Genomic DNA, 18372 nt, shown 5'->3' on the forward strand with positions numbered 1-18372 from the left:
TTGTCTTGAGTCTTTAGGCATGAAATATCCTTCTGACTGTAGTACTCTTTATCTTTAGCCTAACACTCTGTTGTGTTGTGAAATCAGGACTGAACCGCTTTAGAGAGGAGAAACCAGGCCAGTGATATTAGGGATGTTTCCCAGTAACATTGGCTTTGGAAACTGGGATTTCCGTCGTGTTAAAAATGTGACCCTGCATTCCTTCGACCTGCGTGGCCAAGTTATGGGAAGAATGTAGAATTTCATCGAGGAAAGAGGTAAGGCAGGCTGATAGTTGATGAGGAAGCAGTTAAAGCTGAAGTGAGGAAAAACTGAAGAGAGATGGACTACTTTCTTTGAGCGACACACCTCTCTGCACAGCTCCTCCCCGTGAGGAAAAGCTTTCTCCTCTCACTTTTAACTTTCCTGATGTAGCAACGGTTTGACTCAGTTGTTAGAAGATAGTCCACTGTTTGTCTGTTTTTTTGTTTGTTTGTTTGTTTGTTTGTTTTTGGAAGCGAAAGCGAAGTTTGGACATGAAAGTGCTCAGCGAGTAGAAAAAGCAGTAGAATCCGTTCTCGCAGCGTGCGTCATCATGAAGCCGTTACTGCGCTTCAGCGTCCCTCTGTGGACTCTTCTGGTCTTCAGCGCCGTAAGAAAACTCAATCCTCTTTACATTATTACAGAAATTAAACACAGCACTATAGCATTTTCACAACTATTGCAATGCGCTCTGTGTCGGTGGTTCCTGCACCTGTTGCGCAGGTACTAACACATCCACAGCAATCGGTGGAGTGTAGCTCACGCTTAAAGGGCAAGTTTATGGAAAAACATTTCTGCTGTTGTAACACAATAATTTTGTGCTGATACCAACAAAGATGTAATAGCAGAATAAAACTTGATCCTCTGAGTTTCAACTGCATAAAGATTTATGTCAGCAGGTAGATAAAACACCAGCTCTAGTCCAGCATATTAACAATGAAGGACTATTAAAATGCATTTCTTTCTAATAATTAAGGCCAAAGTAGACTAAATGACTGTTTTTGGATCAAACACAACCATTGTTGGAAACTGGAATTGGCTGGGCCGCGCTATGAATTCTGGGATGTGGTGGGGCACGAAGGATACACCCGACCCATCCTTCAAATTTGGGGCAAAGGAGGACGCATGTGGAGGAGTCTTCAAATTTGGACAGTCTTCGTCGCATCACTGTCACGTAATCCGCCTACAAATGCGGCTTCAGAAGGATGCGGTCCCTAAATTTGGACACAGCTTTCTTCTTTGACGTTGCTACCATCTTCTGTTTCAGTCCGTTATTACATTCTTAAATCCTACTATTACTATTCTTGCGTCTTTCACGATCTTACAAAGCTTCAAACGACGCGTTGACTATTAAATTTGCCATCGCCGATTTTGGCAGTGGATGTAATCGTGACTAGTCGACTAATCGTGGCAGCCCTACATTAAACAACAAAGACTCACCACATAATTCTTTGGCAGATACAATAAAATGCTTACAATTATCCAAGAACCCTATTTTGAACCCGAGTTGCCTCTAATGCATATATCGGCATTTGAGTGTGTGCGTGAATGTTAGACACACTGCTTAGGTTTAGAAAAAAGTGCTTGTATGTGCTTGTGTGTGTGATTGGCTGAATGAGGGGTGTATCAAAAAGCACTTTGAGTGGTCAGTCATATATATATATATACACGAGGGCATATTAGTTTCAAAGACTTTTTTCATTGTTGCATCTCTAGACTCCATCAGATGCCACAAAGCATTGTTCAGCCAAGGTACTTGCTGCCTTTTATTGTGTTTAAGATACATCTCTCCATTTGGATCATAGCTTTGTAAAAGTGCTAATTTTCTCCTGTGTGTTTTATCAGGCCACTTCATATTAAAATCTCAAAAATTCAAGTTTGGAGTCAGTCAACAACTCAAGTTGTGCAGTCTTTAATAAAACACTCCTGATGTTCAAGCGACTAAGGATCAAAGATCGTAAGACCCATACAGTTGTGCTCATTATTGGACCAAATGTAAAAAAGTGTCATGATCTGTGAAAGCACAAAGAAACACTGCTGAGCTTTTGAGTGTTTTTTTGAACCATCAAAATAGAAAATGTGATACCTAAACTAGTGTGTGTGTGAACATTTTGAAGTTTGTAAATGAATTCCTGATTACTAAACACTTAAACATTGTTTGTGGGAAAATGTACAGATGAATTAATTGTAATATTGAGATACTGGATGTATGGGAATCTCAATCTTCACATCAGTGTGATTTCAAGTGCATGGATTTTTGCATAAAGAGAAACAGCTTGACGCTGCCATCAGGTCAAGTCATGTTTTCGCTGGATTGACCTGATAACAGGTTCACCCTCATTTCACACAGAAGGAACAAAAACATCCTGCATACATATCCAGCTTTGAATTTCAGCAGTACCCTGTGACATTGAACAGCTGGTTGGTTTTGATGCTTTCAATTTGTTCAAAACAAAATGCTGACCTCTGCTGGTGCAAAAATTACCTTGTTTTTTTTCTGTGTTAATCTCTGCAGAGCACCCGAGCACAATGTATCTGTAAGTACTGGTTCCTCATTTATTCATGTGCTCTCAGTCTGATATTTTTCCTTTGTATAGATTAAAACTAAAATTGTTCTGGTTTCTCACTGTTGTCTTGAATGTCTTATTTTTCTTGTTCTTCCTTCTAGCAAATTGTTCAACAGGAACATTTAATATTATATCCACAACAACGACAAATGTCACCTTTGAACTTAAACCAAACTGCAGCTTAACAGTTGGGAATATTGCCTCTGGAAATGGTTTAATAACTGGTCTGACTCCTGGAGCTGTCTATGAAATTGTCTTAAACTGTTCACACTGCTGCAATGTGTCACAAATCACAACAAGTAAGTCAGTTTACTTTTCTTAAATATATACACCAATGATTCTGTGAGTTGGATGATAGTGATGATAATATTGTTTTATAACCAATTATGAGAATATGATGAACTGATTCTTTTCCTGTTGACATCTCTCTAATTCACAGAGCCAGAAACTGTCAGTTTAACAGTCACTAATATCACAACATCCTCTATATTTGTGAACTGGACTGAACCAGTGGGAATGAGCTCCTTCTATAAAGTACAGTGGACAGGTGGAGGAAGGAACGTCCCTGTAAATGTCTATGAGACGTTTTATAACATTACTAACCTGACTGCTGGTGTCCAGTATGAAATAACTGTCACTGCAGTGGCTGGTGATAATTATACTGAAGGACAGAGTGCTACTGTCATCAAGTACACAAGTAAGTGAGCATTTAAATGTTTTTCATACTGTGAATTAGTGACTGTCTGCAGAGGATATTAGAGATGGTATCGGTCCGATACTGACCTAAATTACTGGATCAGATATCAGAGAGAAATAAAAAATGTAATCCGATCCGAAGTATCACAAAATCACCTCACAAAACGCGCTACTTGGTGTAACCCAGATCGGCGCATCGGAGCAGTATGTGTCACGTGATAGAGCGGCTGTTGTCTGCGAGACCTGTCGGCGGTCTGTTGGAGCATTTGGAGCCTCGCTACATGCTTCCTAACCGCGGCATTTCATCTCGGCGAAAACTATCCCAGAGAAGTAAAGCAAGTGTGTAAGTTCATCCCTGAATGTTTGCATAGTATTTCCACGTTAAGCTTAAAACTGATATACTGAGCCACAGCTGGACTGGCCATCGGAGTTCCATATAGAGGTGAAAAAGAAGCGATTTGTCCTGTACTTCAGCTAGAATTAAAAAAATAGACAAAAAGCTGGACTTATTGTCTTTGCTGTGCCGTTGCATCTACTTCTCTCATTCACTCCCCCTTCCTCTCTTGTTATTACTTCAAACATGAAACTGATCAATGATCAGCTGATGGGCTTTTCTGCCGCAAGTCCCGTCTTTCTTGTTTGTTTATCGCCCACTTTGGGCTAGAGAGAGGAGACCAGCGGATAAAAAACAGCCGCACGTTTAGGTGACATGAATGAGTTGAAGGGAAGTTATGAACTGTTTCTGAGAGACAAATAACACCAGGATCCTTTTCTACATAGCTGACGGCTGGTAACTGTGCAGGGGCGGGTGTAACAACAAAGTTTTGTTGGGGGCCAGGTTGGGCATTAACAGGGAAAGGGGGGCACAAAGAAATATTTTTGTTTGTTATGTCATTTAAAAACTTTGAATAAATAATTATCTGAATCTTACAACAAAAGTGCCCATCTGATTAAATGTATAGAAATCCATTATTGTATATAGTAACTAATAAGTCTAATATACACCCTTGTCACGGCTGGGGAGCAGTCGTGTGGAGTATGAAAAAAGGATCCAAAATGCAGGTACTGGCTGGGGTGCGAGTGAGAGTTTATTTACAGTGGTGATAAGGTGACAAAACAGGTAGAGCAGAGCGGGGAGTAAACAAACCTAAACTGGGAAAACTAAAGAACAAAACTTAAACCAGAAACTCACGAGAAGAGGAGCAAAAGGCACAAAGAAGGATGGCGGAGAGACGCAGACTGAACACCGGGTTACACAGAGAAGAGATGACGGATACGGAGTAACACAGACGACGCGACAGTGAGCACAGGAAAACACAGGGCTTAAGTACACAGAGGGAGTAATTAGGGGATGAGCAACAGGAGGGAAACACAGCTGGGGGAAATAAGGCTAACGAGACAGGGGAGAGGTGAAACTGAGCACACTCACATAAGACACCAACCTTCATAATAAAACAGGAAACTCAGACACGGGGAACCAGACAAGACGCTGAACTAAACAGATTCATAAACAGACGGGGTGACACCATAGACAGACAGAGACACAGACTCAAAGGCAGGCCGAATATAACACATAGAACTCAAACAATAATAATCATCATCATCATCGGATAGCTAAAGAAACAGAATATAATTATAATCAAAACAGCATCCCCAGAGAAGAACTAATGCAAAACTAAACCAAAACATAAGAAACTCAAAATACTGGGCCGAACCGACCCAGGACCGTGACAACCCTAGTACGCTATAGTACTTTTTCCTTTAGTAAGGTACCATCTGTGCAGTCTGCAATTCTGTTGAAGAAAGATGTTGAATCTATTTAATTATTGTAGAGAAATAATTGATTTCTGTGCATTTGTTTTACACTTGCATTAAATTAAAGTTGATTACATTGATTAAGGGCGGGGGGTGGTTCCCTAGTATTTTTGCTGGGATTTGGCAAACCTATTGGTTAGGTAGGTAAGTACTCTTTAAAATACCAGAATAGTGAGGAGGGTGTAGGTTTAAATTTATTAGATTGATCACTGTTGCTGAACTATAAAATGTTTTGGGTGCAGTGTATTTTTTGAATACAGGTATAACAGAATAGCTTCAGTCTCTTGTTTTTTAAAACTTGAGTATGAACTTATACAAAATGCAGCAAGATATTTATAAAAAACAGTTTTATTGATTACAAAATGCGCTATATCGGATTCATATCGTATCGGGAGATATCCAAATTTATGTTATCGGAATCGGTATCGGACATTAAAAAGTGGTATCGTGCCATCTCTACTATTTACAGAACCTGCTGTGGTCAAGGATCTTACTTTGACCAATGTCACAACAACATCTGTGACTATAAATTGGACTAAACCAGATGGGGGTGTCGACTGGTACATAATCCGGTGGAACGGGGGACATCATTGTGGACTTCCGGAGGAAGGGTCACAGCAACCATCTGCCTCTCTTTATTGGCGGTGGGGAGGTGGAGAGGGTGAGCAGTTTTAAATTCTTGGGGGTAACCTTGACCGAGGACCTGTCCTGGGGCAACCATACTACCTTAGCTGCACGGAAGGCCCAACAGCGCCTCTACTACCTGAGGAGACTGCGGAGTGCACATTCCCCAGACCTCTGATGCTGAACTTTTATAATTGTGCCATTAGCAGCGTTCTGATGTATGGATTGCTAGTGTGGTTCCCCAGCTGCACCAAGGCCGATCAGCAAGCACTACAGCGGGTGGTGAAAGAAGCTGGCAGAATTATTGGAACAACTCTGCCAGAGATTAGTAATATCTTCCGCACTCGCTGTTTGAGGAGGGTGCACAGTATCCTGCGGGACCAATATCATCCTGCGCGCCACCTTTTTCCATCTGCTGCCCTTAGGGAGAAGGTACAGGTCCATACAGGCCAGAACATCCAGATTGGCCAACAGCCTGTATCCACAGGCTGTGAGGCTTGAACTCTTGCCCCCTCTCTCACGGACAATAACCATATCCAACTTCTAAATATTACTTGTCATGTCGTATGTTGTTGCTAAGGACTGTTTTATTGCACTGGAGTCATATTTACACTTATTATTATTTTATTCACGGGTGTATGGAAGCTCCAAACGCAATTTCATTGTTTTCTGACAATGACAATAAATATTTGAATTGAATTGAATTGAATTGAACCAGTCCCCAGCCGCACAAATGAAACTTTCTTTACTATTCAAGGCTTAACCCCTGGCACCCAGTACAACATTACAGTGGCTGCTGCTGTAAACCAGGCAATTGAGGGCGATAACAGCTCTACATCTACCTTCATAAGTAGGTCCTTGCTGTGTATCATACTAGTGAGATATTTCCAAGATTCAGTTTGGATGATTATACACGTTTTGTGGTTCATGGTCCAAACTGTTTACACATGTATGACGTTTTAAGGAGTATCTGATACATACATAGAATCCAAATGATATTCTCCTGCCAAATCAGATTTCTTCATCCAGTTAAGATTGCATTGTTCCTTTTAACAATTTCAATCCAACCAGACCCATATGTAGCAAAGCAGTCAAATTTGGCTACATCATCCACAAAGCAGCACAGATGAGACGAGGTTTTGGTGTAGCTTTGCAGTGCATTTTTTTTCTTTCACACATAGTGTTGTCCTAATAGTTTTATCTCTAAAAGGACAATATTTTAGAGCTTTTATATAGACATTCACTGTAATACAGATTTCTAAAAAACAAAAAACCCAACAATACAGAGGATGAGACCTCCTTAGGGAGAGAGAGACCAGATCTTCAAAAGATGAGGGCTTGTCGTGTGAGGCCAATCGATCCTTCATCTGTTCATTTAAGGCTTGGAGAAAAACTGACTGGAGGCCATGATCAGGCCAGCCGGATTCTGCAGCTGCAGTGCAAAAGTCTATCACAAATTCTGCAACACTGCACTTTTCCTGACACAAATGTAGCAGTTTTTAGGCTTCACTGCCGTCGGAGATGGTGTGAGAGAAAGTCTTTTGCAATTTCCGAAGAAACTCATCGTACGGGCAGGATGAGATCGGGAGGGATAAGTGAAAGTCAAATTTATTTATATAGCACATTTAAAATAACAACTGTTTTCCAAGGTGATGTACATTTAAGATAATCATCATAATTAGCGTTTCAGGGGTCTCGAACTCCAGGTCTCGAGGGCCAGTGTTCTGCAGGTTTTAGAGCTCACCCTGGGTCAACACACCTGAATCAAATGACTAGTTCATTACCAGGCCTCTGGAGAACTTTAAGACATGATGAGGAGGTAATTTAGTCATTTAAATCAGCTGTGTTGGATCAAGGACATCTAAAACCGTCAGGACACCGGCCCTCGAAGCCTGGAGTTCGAGACCCCTGGCATAGAGGACAAGGGAACTGAGCATAGGAGGGTGGGAGAAAGACTGAGGTGAGCGATTACTCGCAGGTGAGGTAGTTTCAGGCATGGGGGAAGCAAGCCGAGTGAGTGGCAGTCTGATAAGCGTCTCTGCTTTCTACAACCTGAGGTTGTGGTAGCTCCAGAAGAGGAAGTGGACAGGAGGAGAAGCAGGCTAGAGAATGAATGTCCAAATAGCTGACTGACTGACTGGTGACATAGAGATGGCCACGGCGGGTTTAAGTGCAGCCTGGCTGATTACTGCCGATGGGAGACAGGTGAGTGGAAGTGGCCAGGACTCCACCCCAGGGCGGATCCAGAAAAATAAACACAGCAGGCAGAGGAACAACACCAGCCGCGGGGGGGGGGGGTATACATATATATACAAAAAACTTGCATTTTACAGTGTTTATTTATCGGATAAAAACAGTTCAATGTCACCGTTATTATTGTCCGGACGGAAACAGTGGGGGTGTCCAAATTCAGAGGCTGCATTCTCCTGAGGACCCGGCCTTCGCGGTCTAACTGGGCCGGGTCCTCCGAAAGCCAGGTAGGCCGGAAGTGAGTGACTGTGAAATTGGTAAATGGTAAATGGCCTGTATTTGTATAGCGCTTTACTAGTCCCTAAGGACCCCAAAGCGCTTTACACATCCAGTCATCCACCCATTCACACACACATTCACACACTGGTGATGGTAAGCTACATTGTAGCCACAGCCACCCTGGGGCGCACTGACAGAGGCGAGGCTGCCGGACACTGGCGCCACCGGGCTTTCTGACCACCACCAGTAGGCAACGGGTGAAGTGTCTTGCCCAAGGACACAACGACCGAGACTGTCCAAGCCGGGGCTCGAACCGGCAACCTTCCAATTACAGGGCGAACTCCCAACTCTTAGTTTGCCTTGTAATTGGCGAACTAAGGCTACGTTCACACTGCAGGTCTTAATGCTCAATTCCGATTTTTTGATCAAATCCGATTTTTTTGTCTGCTTGTTCACACTACACATAAAATGCGACATCAAACGCGCTCTAGTGTGAACGCTCAAAGCGGCCCGCATGCGCAAAAGAAGATGTCACACACAACGCACTGTGTTTAGTCCCAGAGCAAACAATATTGTTTGACTGATGGCCTTAATATAAAGACTTCGGACTTTACGTTTCCCAATTTTTGCTTTAAGTTATTTTGTTATTTACATAATAATGTAGATAACCTAATAATGATCCTTATTGCTGTTTTAGAGAGGAGCGGTGCTTCAAAGGATAGTTGCAGATTTCTGTCAGAATCTGCAGATTATACAGTACAAATAAAATGTTCACGTTGTCTTCCTAACAGTTTCAGTGACATCTACACTGGATGGCCAGGAAGCCTTCGATGTCTTCTCCGGCGCTGATAATTGGCGTCTGCCTTGTGTCAGTGACGAAAAGACGGATTTAATGCGACATGACCGTTCACACAGCAGTCGCTTTCTAAAACATCGGATATGTATCGGATTCAGTACCACATACGAAAAGTGACCCAGATCGGATTTGAAAATATCGGATTTGTATGCGTTCACACTGTCATACCATGATCGGATATGGGTCGCATAGGGTAAAAAAAAAATCGGATTTGATGCGCTTTCGCCTGCAGTGTGAACGTAGCCTTAGATAACTTAAAAATGTTATTGTTTGGCTTTTTTCTGTTTTATTTGTTGATGAGTAAATCGGTTTGACTGAGATTAAAGTTATTAGATTAGATTAAATAAAACTTTATTAATCCCTTGGGAGGGTTCCTCCGGGGTTTTCACACAGCTGAATAAACGTCAAACAGAAAACTGATTAAACAGAAGTGTGAGATAGTCAAGAATTTACCCCAGTGTCCCGTTATATTTTAGATAGCAAGGAGCAGACGGCCGAGTTTCACTCCACCGAGAGAGCTTGTGACGTAATTCTGAAGGCTAGACCGTCCAATTCTTAGGCTACGTTCACACTGCAGGTCTTAATGCTCAATTCCGATTTTTTGATCAAATCCGATTTTTTTGTCTGCTTGTTCACACTACACATAAAATGCGACATCAAACGCGCTCTAGTGTGAACGCTCAAAGCGGCCCGCATGCAAAAGAAGATGTCACACACAACTCGCTCTGTTTAGACCCAGAGCAAACAATATTGTTTGACTGATTGCCCTTAATATAAAGACTTCGGACTTTATGTTTCCAAATTTTGCTTTAAGTTATTTTGTTATTTACATAATAATGCAAATAACCTAATAATGATCCTTTTGCTGTTTTAGAGGAGCGGTGCTTCAAAGGATAGTTGCAGATTTCTGTCAGAATCTGCAGAAAATACAGTACAAATAAAATGTTCACATTTCTCCAACGTGGTCTTCCTAACAGTTTCACCGGATGGCAAGAAATCGTTCGCGATGTCCTATCAGGCGCTTCTCCGGCGCTGATAATTGGCGTCTGTCTTGTGTCAGTGACGTAAAAGACGGATTTAATGCGACTTGACCATTCACACAGCAGTCGCTTTCTAAAACATCGGATATGTATCGGTTCAGTACCACATGAAAGTGACCCAGATCGGATTTGAAAATATCGGTTTGTGCCGTTCACACTGTCATACCGTGATCGGATATGGGTCGCATAGGGTCAAAAATCGGATTTGATGCGCCGCCTGCAGTGTGAACGTAGCCTTAGGAGTGTGCAGTGTGAACGTAGCCTTAGGAGTGTGCAGTGTGAACGTGGCCTTGAGGTGTGCAGTGTGAACGTAGCCTGGGCTACGTTCACACTGCAGGCGCAAGCGCATCAAATCCGATTTTTTTGACCCTATGCGACCCATATCCGATCACAGTATGACAGTGTGAACGGCACAAATCCGATATTTTCAAATCCGATCTGGGTCACTTTCATATGTGGTACTGAATCCGATACATTGTGGAGCAGGGCTCTAGACTAACTTTTTGACATGGGCGCACCGGTACGCCTAACTTAAAAAATTTAGGCGTACCGGCACAAAAGTTAAGCGTACCGGCACAAAAGTTAGGCGCACTCAAATTTTTCAACCGCTTAAGCTTAACACCGCAGTTTTACATGTGCACCTTCTTTGGGGGAAGTCCATACAGACAATATTCATTTCTAAATTATTAACTAACAATCTTGTGCTTAAAGTGCTTTGTCAATATTGTAGAAAATGTTAAACTTAATCATCATCTTGGCCTCCTCTGACAACCTGTTTGCTGTTGCATGCTGCTGAAAGGCAGTGGGGAGAGGGGCACTTGGGCAGTGCATTTATTGCAGCATAAAGTGTGTTTTCTGGATACACTGCTGCTTTTTCAGCATTCAAAGATTGATGGCACCATGTCAGAGCTGGCTATGAATTTCAGACGGATCAGTCCTTAACTTAACACAAAAGTTATCAATAGTTCTTTTCATCTTTTCTTATTACCCACAGCTACATCCACTTCTCTCAGGCCTAGGCTGCTCACTAGGGCTGGATATCATCACTGATTTCTATAATCCATTCGATTCCGGTTCTCAAAGTCCTGATTCGATTCAGTTTAGCCTCAGACAGTCAGAAATATTATAATTCTGATCATTTATCAGTACTGACACTTGTGAGACTTCATCAGAATTGTGAACATCACAGCAGATGCCTTTGTGTCATAGTAACTGAGAATAAAACACAGAAAAACATGAAGGAGATTTTCCTGGTCTGGCTTTGTATAGCAGATAACCTTAAAAATATTCTGCAATATTCTGCAATTTTGCATAATTTTAAGAAGTTTAAATTTCTTCAGTATTGAACAGCAGAAATTAGGCTTTCTTGTCAGATGTCATTTACGTGAAAAAAGAAAAAGACAGCGCTGTAAACAACAGTAGACTGATGGGTAATAAGCGAATGAATAATCCAGAAAACAGAGATTTGAGACGGAAACTGTTCTTGAAGTACACACAGGGAGCTGTGTAGGAAGTGTAATTTTATCGTGGTGGAAGCAAAACAGCAAAAGTCAGAGGGAATTCATGACGACATTGATCAAATGTGAAGCGCAGTTTGCTGCTTCTTTTTGGCTCGGCGAATTTTGGTTGGAGAGACAAAACCTGCAGCTCAGAATCAGCGCAAAAAGACGGAAATACAGTGCGGACCCGACGCATCAGAATCGCTAAGCTCCGACAGCGTGTCCGTCTCATGGGCCGTCCGGTGAGAAAGCCGAGAAAGACAAAGCTGATTCTGATGCGTCAGGTCGCTCTGTGTTTACGTCTTTGTGTGGAATCCGTTAATGAATTGATATCGCCTTATTAAAGCTACTCACCTCCCTCTTCTACCTGCACTTTCCACTGGACCACGGCCAATCAGAGAGGTCCGGCCCCTGACTATCTCTGATTGGTTTAGTCCACGATAGGGGCATAATGTGTGTCTGTTGTTGACCACATGGAGAGTTGCAGAGATTTTTTTTTGTTACCCAAACAGGTGCGACCAAATGTTGGTAACAGTTGGTCGCACCGGTGCGACCAAATGTTTTTTTTTAGTCGCACCACGGAAAAATTTGGTCGCATTTACGACCAAATTGGTCGCACTCTAGAGCCCTGTGGAGGTAAACACAGACGACACGAGAGCTCTCGATTATCACTCGTCGTTTAATCTCATCACCACAGAACTGAACTCTTTTCCCTCCAAAACATAACAACAACACTTCCTGAGGACTGGGTGTGAGTGGAGCCCTCCAGTGGTCCACCACACATGCCCCCGAACACCCAGTAGGGTCATCCCCAGTCCAGAACCCTTGCCTTAATCAAGCGTCCAGAACGGCTGAACCGGGAGGTGGAGAGCTGGCTGAGGGGAAACGTGCCTGAGGACCAGACTGGCATGGGCGGCCAGGAGAAGCTGAAGATAGCTCGGGCCCTGCCAGGTGGGGGTGCTCCCAGAGGAAGAAGCAGGGTTGTCCAGTCCAGTGGAAGGCGGGCGGCCACGGCGGGGGCCTGAGCCGGCACCAACTGATCATCCTGCAGCACATGTGCCGGCTTAAGTCTGTCAATAGAAACAGTCTCCTGACGACCCCAAAGTCCAAAAGGAAATGCTTCCGCCCGGTTGAATAACCCTAAAGGGGCCGTCATACAGTTGACGCAGCGGAGGCCTATGAGCGTCATGCCTGACGAAAACAAACTGCGAAGAGTCCAACGACCTCGGAACAAAGGTGTCGGGCAGACAATGGTGCACTGGGCCAGGAAGAGAAAACGAGTCTCTTGGGGGACGGAGAGACAGCACAGAGGGAGCGAAGCACGGGGTGGGCTCTCGGGCAAGAATTTCCCGGAGGGCTGACCGAGGACAAGTTCAGCCGGGAAACCCTGAGGTCTTCTTTAACCGCGCAGCGCAACCCCAGTAAAACCCATGGGAGGCGGTCAACCCAGTTGCCATCTGTGAGAGAAGCATGCAACGCGCCTTAAGCGACCGGTGGAAACGCCGCAGCACATCCCGTTGGCCTGCGGGTGGTACGCAGTGGTTCGGTGGATCTTGACACCCAGGCCGTCCAGCCATGGCAGACCAAAGCTCGGAAACAAACTGGGGCCCCTGTCTGAGGTGATGTCGGCGGGGGACCAAACGCCGAAACCCACGTTGACAAAAATGCCCTGGCCACTGCTGCAGCTGTAGTGGACGCCAGAGGCACTGCCTCAGGCCAACGGGTTGTGCGGTCCACCACAGTCAAAAGGTGCGTGAAACCTTGTGACTGCGGCAGGGGACCAACCAGATCCACATGTACATGATCAAAACGCCTCCCTGGGACGCGGAAGGATTCGAGGGGCGCCTGTGTGTGCCTGTGGATCTTAGCGCGTTGGCATGGGATGCACGCCGCTGCCCATTCTTTCACCGATTCACGAAGGCCCGCCAAACGAACCTAGAGCTGACCAGCTTGACCGAGGCCCGGACGCCTGGATGAGAGAGGGCGTGTACGGTCGAAAACGCGACGACGCCACGAAAGTGGAACTACAGGGCGTGGTCGGCGGTGGAAACGTCACAAAGCAGGCTAGGCCCGCCGTTCCACACGGGGTCTGTCCTCCCGTTTGCTCAGACCGAAGGGCAAGGGCGTCCGGTCCGCCCGTTGATCAGCGGCCATAGCGTCCAAAGTCTATGCCAACATAAACGGGAGAAACCAGCGCGCGGATAGACAGTCGGCCACGCAGTTGGACTTACCAGCCACGTGCTGAATGTCAGTTGTGAACTCGGAAATGGCTGCCAGCTGGCGCTGCTGGCGCCCGCTCCACGGGTCAGAGACCTTGGACATCGCGAATGTCAAGGGTTTATGATCAACGTATGCGGTGAAACTCCGACCCTCGAGAAAAAATCGAAAATGCCGGGTCGCAAGGTGCAGGGCCAGCAACTCCCTGTCAAAAACGCTATATTTGCGCTCACTGTCCCTAAGCGTGCAACTGAAAAAGGCAAGCGGTTGCCAGACACTGGAGACCCGCTGCTCCAAAACTGCGCCCACCGCCACGTCCGACGCGTCGGTGGTCAACGCGATCTCCGCCGATGGAAACGGGTGGGCAAGCAGGGCGGCGTTTGCCAGCGCGGCCTTGGCATCAGAAAACGCCTGGATGCGTTCAGGGAGCCAATCAATCGGGTCCTTAGCAGTTTTACCCTTCAAGGCAGCATAGAGAGGCTGCAGCAGGTGAGCGGCTCTGGGGAGAAAGCGGTTGTAGAAATTGATCATCCCCAAGAACTCCTGCAGTGCTTTAACGGACGCGGGACGCGAAAAGCCGAAACGGCCCGGACCTTGTCCGCAACGGAACCACACCGTCAGCGAAATGCGGTGGCCCAAGAAATCCAGAACCGCAAGCCGAACTGGCACTTGGAGGGGTTGACGATCAGGCCGTGTGCCGCCAAGCGCTGGAAAACCTGACGCAAATGCGACGCGTGCTGACTCTCAGAACAGCTGGCCACCAAAGTATGATCAACCTATCTCTAATAATCGGCTATGTACCACAGGCCTTCAAGCTGGCTGTAGTTAAACCTTTACTCAAAAAGCCATCTCTAGACCCAGCTGTCTTAGCTAATTACAGGCCAATTTCCAACCTTCCTTTTATATCAAAAATCCTTGAAAGAGTAGTTGTCAAACAGCTAACAGATCATCTGCAGAGGAATGGCTTATTTGAAGAGTTTCAGTCAGGTTTCAGAGCTCATCACAGCACAGAAACAGCTTTAGTGAAGGTTACAAATTATCTTCTTATGGCCTCTGACAGTGGACTCATCTCTGTGCTTGTCCTGCTAGACCTTAGTGCTGCGCTTTGATACTGTTGATCATAATATCCTATTAGAGCGATTAGAACATGCTGTAGGTATTACAGGTACTGCGCTGCAGTGGTTTGTATCATATCTATCTAATAGACTCCAATTTGTTCAAGTAAATGGAGAGTCCTCTTCACACACTAAGGTCAATTATGGTGTTCCACAGGGTTCAGTGCTAGGACCAATTCTATTTACATTATACATGCTTCCCAAGGCAGCATCATTAGAAGACATAGCATAAATTTTCACTGCTATGCAGATGACACGCAGCTCTATCTATCCATGAAGCCAGGTAACACACACCAATTAGTTAAACTGCAGGAATGTCTTAAAGACATAAAGACCTGGATGGCCGCTAACTTTCTGCTTCTTAATTCAGATAAAACTGAGGTTATTGTACTCGGCCCTGAAAATCTTAGAAATATGGTATCTAACCAGATTCTTACTCTGGATGGCATTACCTTGGCCTCCAGTAACACTGTGAAGAACCTTGGAGTCATTTTTGACCAGGACATGTCCTTTAATGCACATATTAAACAAATATGTAAGACTGCTTTCTTCCATTTATGCGCAACATCTCTAAAATTAGAAATATCCTGTCTCAGAGTGATGCTGAAAAACTAGTTCATGCATTTATTACTTCCAGGCTGGACTACTGTAATTCATTATTATCAGGATGTCCTAAAACTCGCTGAAAAGTCTTCAGCTAATCCAAAATGCTGCAGCAAGAGTACTGACAGGGACTAGGAAGAGAGAACATATTACTCCTGTTTTGGCTTCCTTCATTGGCTTCCTGTTAAATCCAGAATTGAATTCAAAATCCTGCTCCTCACATACAAGGTCTTAAATAATCAGGCCCCATCTTATCTTAATGACCTTGTAGTACCATATCACCCTATTAGAGCACTTCGCTCTCGCTCTGCAGGCCTACTTGTTGTTCCTAGAGTATTTAAAAGTAGAATGGGAGGCAGAGCCTTCAGTTTTCAGGCCCCTCTTCTGTGGAACCAGCTTCCAGTTTGGATTCGGGAGACAGACACTATCTCTACTTTCAAGATTAGGCTTAAAACTTTCCTTTTGCTAAAGCATATAGTTAGGGCTGGACCAGGTGACCCTGAATCCTCCCTTAGTTATGCTGCAATAGACGTGAGCTGCCGGGGATTCCCATGATGCATTGAGTTTTTCCTTTCCAGCCACTCACTATGTGTTAATAGACCTCTCTGCATCGAATCATATCTGTTATTAATCTCTGTCTCTCTTCCACAGCATGTCTTTCATCCTGTTTTCCTTCTTCACCCCAACCGGTCGCAGCAGATGGCCGCCTCCCTGAGCCTGGTTCTGCCGGAGGTTTCTTCCTGTTAAAGGGAGTTTTTCCTTCCCACTGTCGCCAAAGTGCTTGCTCATAGGGGTCATATGATATGATTGTTGGGGTTTTCTCTGTATTTATTATTGTGCGATCTATTGTACAATATAAAGCGCCTTTGAGGCGACTTTTGTTGTGATTTGGCGCTATATAAATAAAATTGAATTGAATTGAATTGAATTGAATTGAAAAGTCTGGGCGGCGCCTTTCAGGCCGAACGGCATGCGCAAAAATTCAAACAGGCCGAAAGGGGTAATAACGGCAGTTTTCGGGACGTCTTCGGCGCCACGGGAACCTGGTGATACCCCGCACTAAGTCGATTTTAGAAAAAATTGAGGTGCCGGCGAGGTGGGCGGAAAAATCCTATATGTGGGGAATGGGGTAACGGTCGTTCTCCGTGACATTATTCAAATGGCGAAAATCCCCACACGGCCGCCACCGACCGTCGGACTTGGGCACCATGTGTAGCGGAGAGGCCCAGGCACTATTCGAGCGCTGCACAATGCCAAGGCGCTCCATGGCGGCAAACTCTTCCCGAGCGACGGAGAGTTTCGGCGGGGTCGAGGCGGCGCTGCGTGCGAACACCGGGGACCGACCGTCGGAATATAATGTTCAACCCCGTGCTTCGCTGCCATGTTTGAGAAATTAGGAACAGTCAGTGAAGGGAACTCAGAGAGCAAACGCTGAAAAACATTCCCAGAAGTCACCAAATTAGCCTGATTCAGGGGCTCGATGGCGCGAGTGAAACAGGGTACTGAAGAAAAAGACTGGGCCTCGATTAAGCGTCTGTTAGCGACATCGACCAGCAGTCCGTGAGCACAAAGAAAATCAGCGCCCAAAATAGGAACAGAGCTAGCGGCAACAACAAAGGTCCATTGGAAATCCCGACCATGAAAACAAACAGTCACGAACCTTTCCCGAACGCTGCGATGGGAGAGCCATTAGCCGCAATGAGCTGCGGTCCGCAGCCCGCTGCTAAACTGTCGGCGCCGGACGGGGAAGGAGGCTCTTCTGTGAGCCGGAGTCGACCAGGAAACGCCTCCCGAGCGCGAGTCTTCTATGAAGAGCAGCTTTTCTTTGTCGCCAGCGGTCGCGCCGCTAGCGCGCTGTCGGGTCCCGTGTCCCAGGGTAGGAAAAACACAAGGCAGCAAACAGCGGCGCGCTCTGGGGCCAAAACGCTGATGGTAGAAACAGAGGTCCCGTCCGCGGTGTGGCTGTGCTGCGACCTTTGCCGCCAGCGAAGGAGCGGACACGCCGGGCAGGTCAGCGGGGAAGTAGGAGGCGAGGCTGGAACTACGTCGTGATCGTGGAAAGCACGGGTAGCCAAGAGAATACGGTCCGCGTCCTCAGCCAGGGAGCGATAATCCTTCGTGCCCAGAAGTGGAGAGTTGGCGAGGCCGGCTCTCACGGGCCGCCGGCAGCTGTCGGAGGAAGATGGGGCGAACAGGAATCCCCGTCGTCTGGACCGAGAAAGGACAGCATGCGCCCATCAGTTCGAGAGCCGCACCGCCACCTAGGCCTGAGAGGGAGAGGAGCTTCTCGGCTCGCTCTGCGTCGGAGAGGGCATAGCGCTGAAGAAGCAGCTCCTTAAGGGCGGCGCATTTCCCTCGGGCAGGTGGGTCCTGGAGGAGAGGCAACGCACGACGGGTGGCTAGTGGGTCGAGAGAGGCCACCACCTGGTGATATTTCGTGTTGTCAGCCGAGATGCCACGAAGGGCTTAACTGAGCCTCACGTGCACGAACCACGGCGGGGATCGTGAAGCCAAAAGTCCGCAGCTCGAGCGGCACAGCAAACGCAGCCGCAGCCGGAGGCAGAGGGCTGGCAGCTGCTGATGCATCCAGAGCGGAGTCGGTGCCACCATAGGACTGCAGCATGTTCGAGTCAGGGGTCACCAATGTGGAGGTAAACACAGACGACACGAGAGCTCTCGATTATCACTGTCGTTTAATCTCATCACCACAGAACTGAACTCTTTTCCCTCCAAAACATAACAACAACACTTCCTGAGGACTGGGTGTGAGTGGAGCCCTCCAGTGGTCCACCACAACATATCCGATGTTTTAGAAAGCGACTGCTGTGTGAACGGTCAAGTCGCATTAAA

General features: G+C 45.9%; 1 protein-coding gene across 1 annotated transcript in view; it reads left to right on the forward strand.

Moving 5' to 3' along the window:
- Positions 1-410: 410 nt before the first annotated feature.
- LOC120441057 (receptor-type tyrosine-protein phosphatase eta-like) overlaps positions 411-18372 on the forward strand; it is a 33350-nt gene continuing 15388 nt past the window's right edge. The window contains exons 1-4 of the mRNA XM_039614721.1: positions 411-631; positions 2537-2558; positions 2690-2887; positions 3028-3285. Coding sequence (XP_039470655.1) covers positions 575-631; positions 2537-2558; positions 2690-2887; positions 3028-3285 — 535 coding nt within the window. The 5' untranslated portion in view covers positions 411-574. The remainder of the gene's footprint in view (positions 632-2536; positions 2559-2689; positions 2888-3027; positions 3286-18372) is intronic.

This window comes from Oreochromis aureus, linkage group 7, assembly GCF_013358895.1.
Source record: "Oreochromis aureus strain Israel breed Guangdong linkage group 7, ZZ_aureus, whole genome shotgun sequence".
Lineage (NCBI taxonomy): Eukaryota > Metazoa > Chordata > Actinopteri > Cichliformes > Cichlidae > Oreochromis > Oreochromis aureus.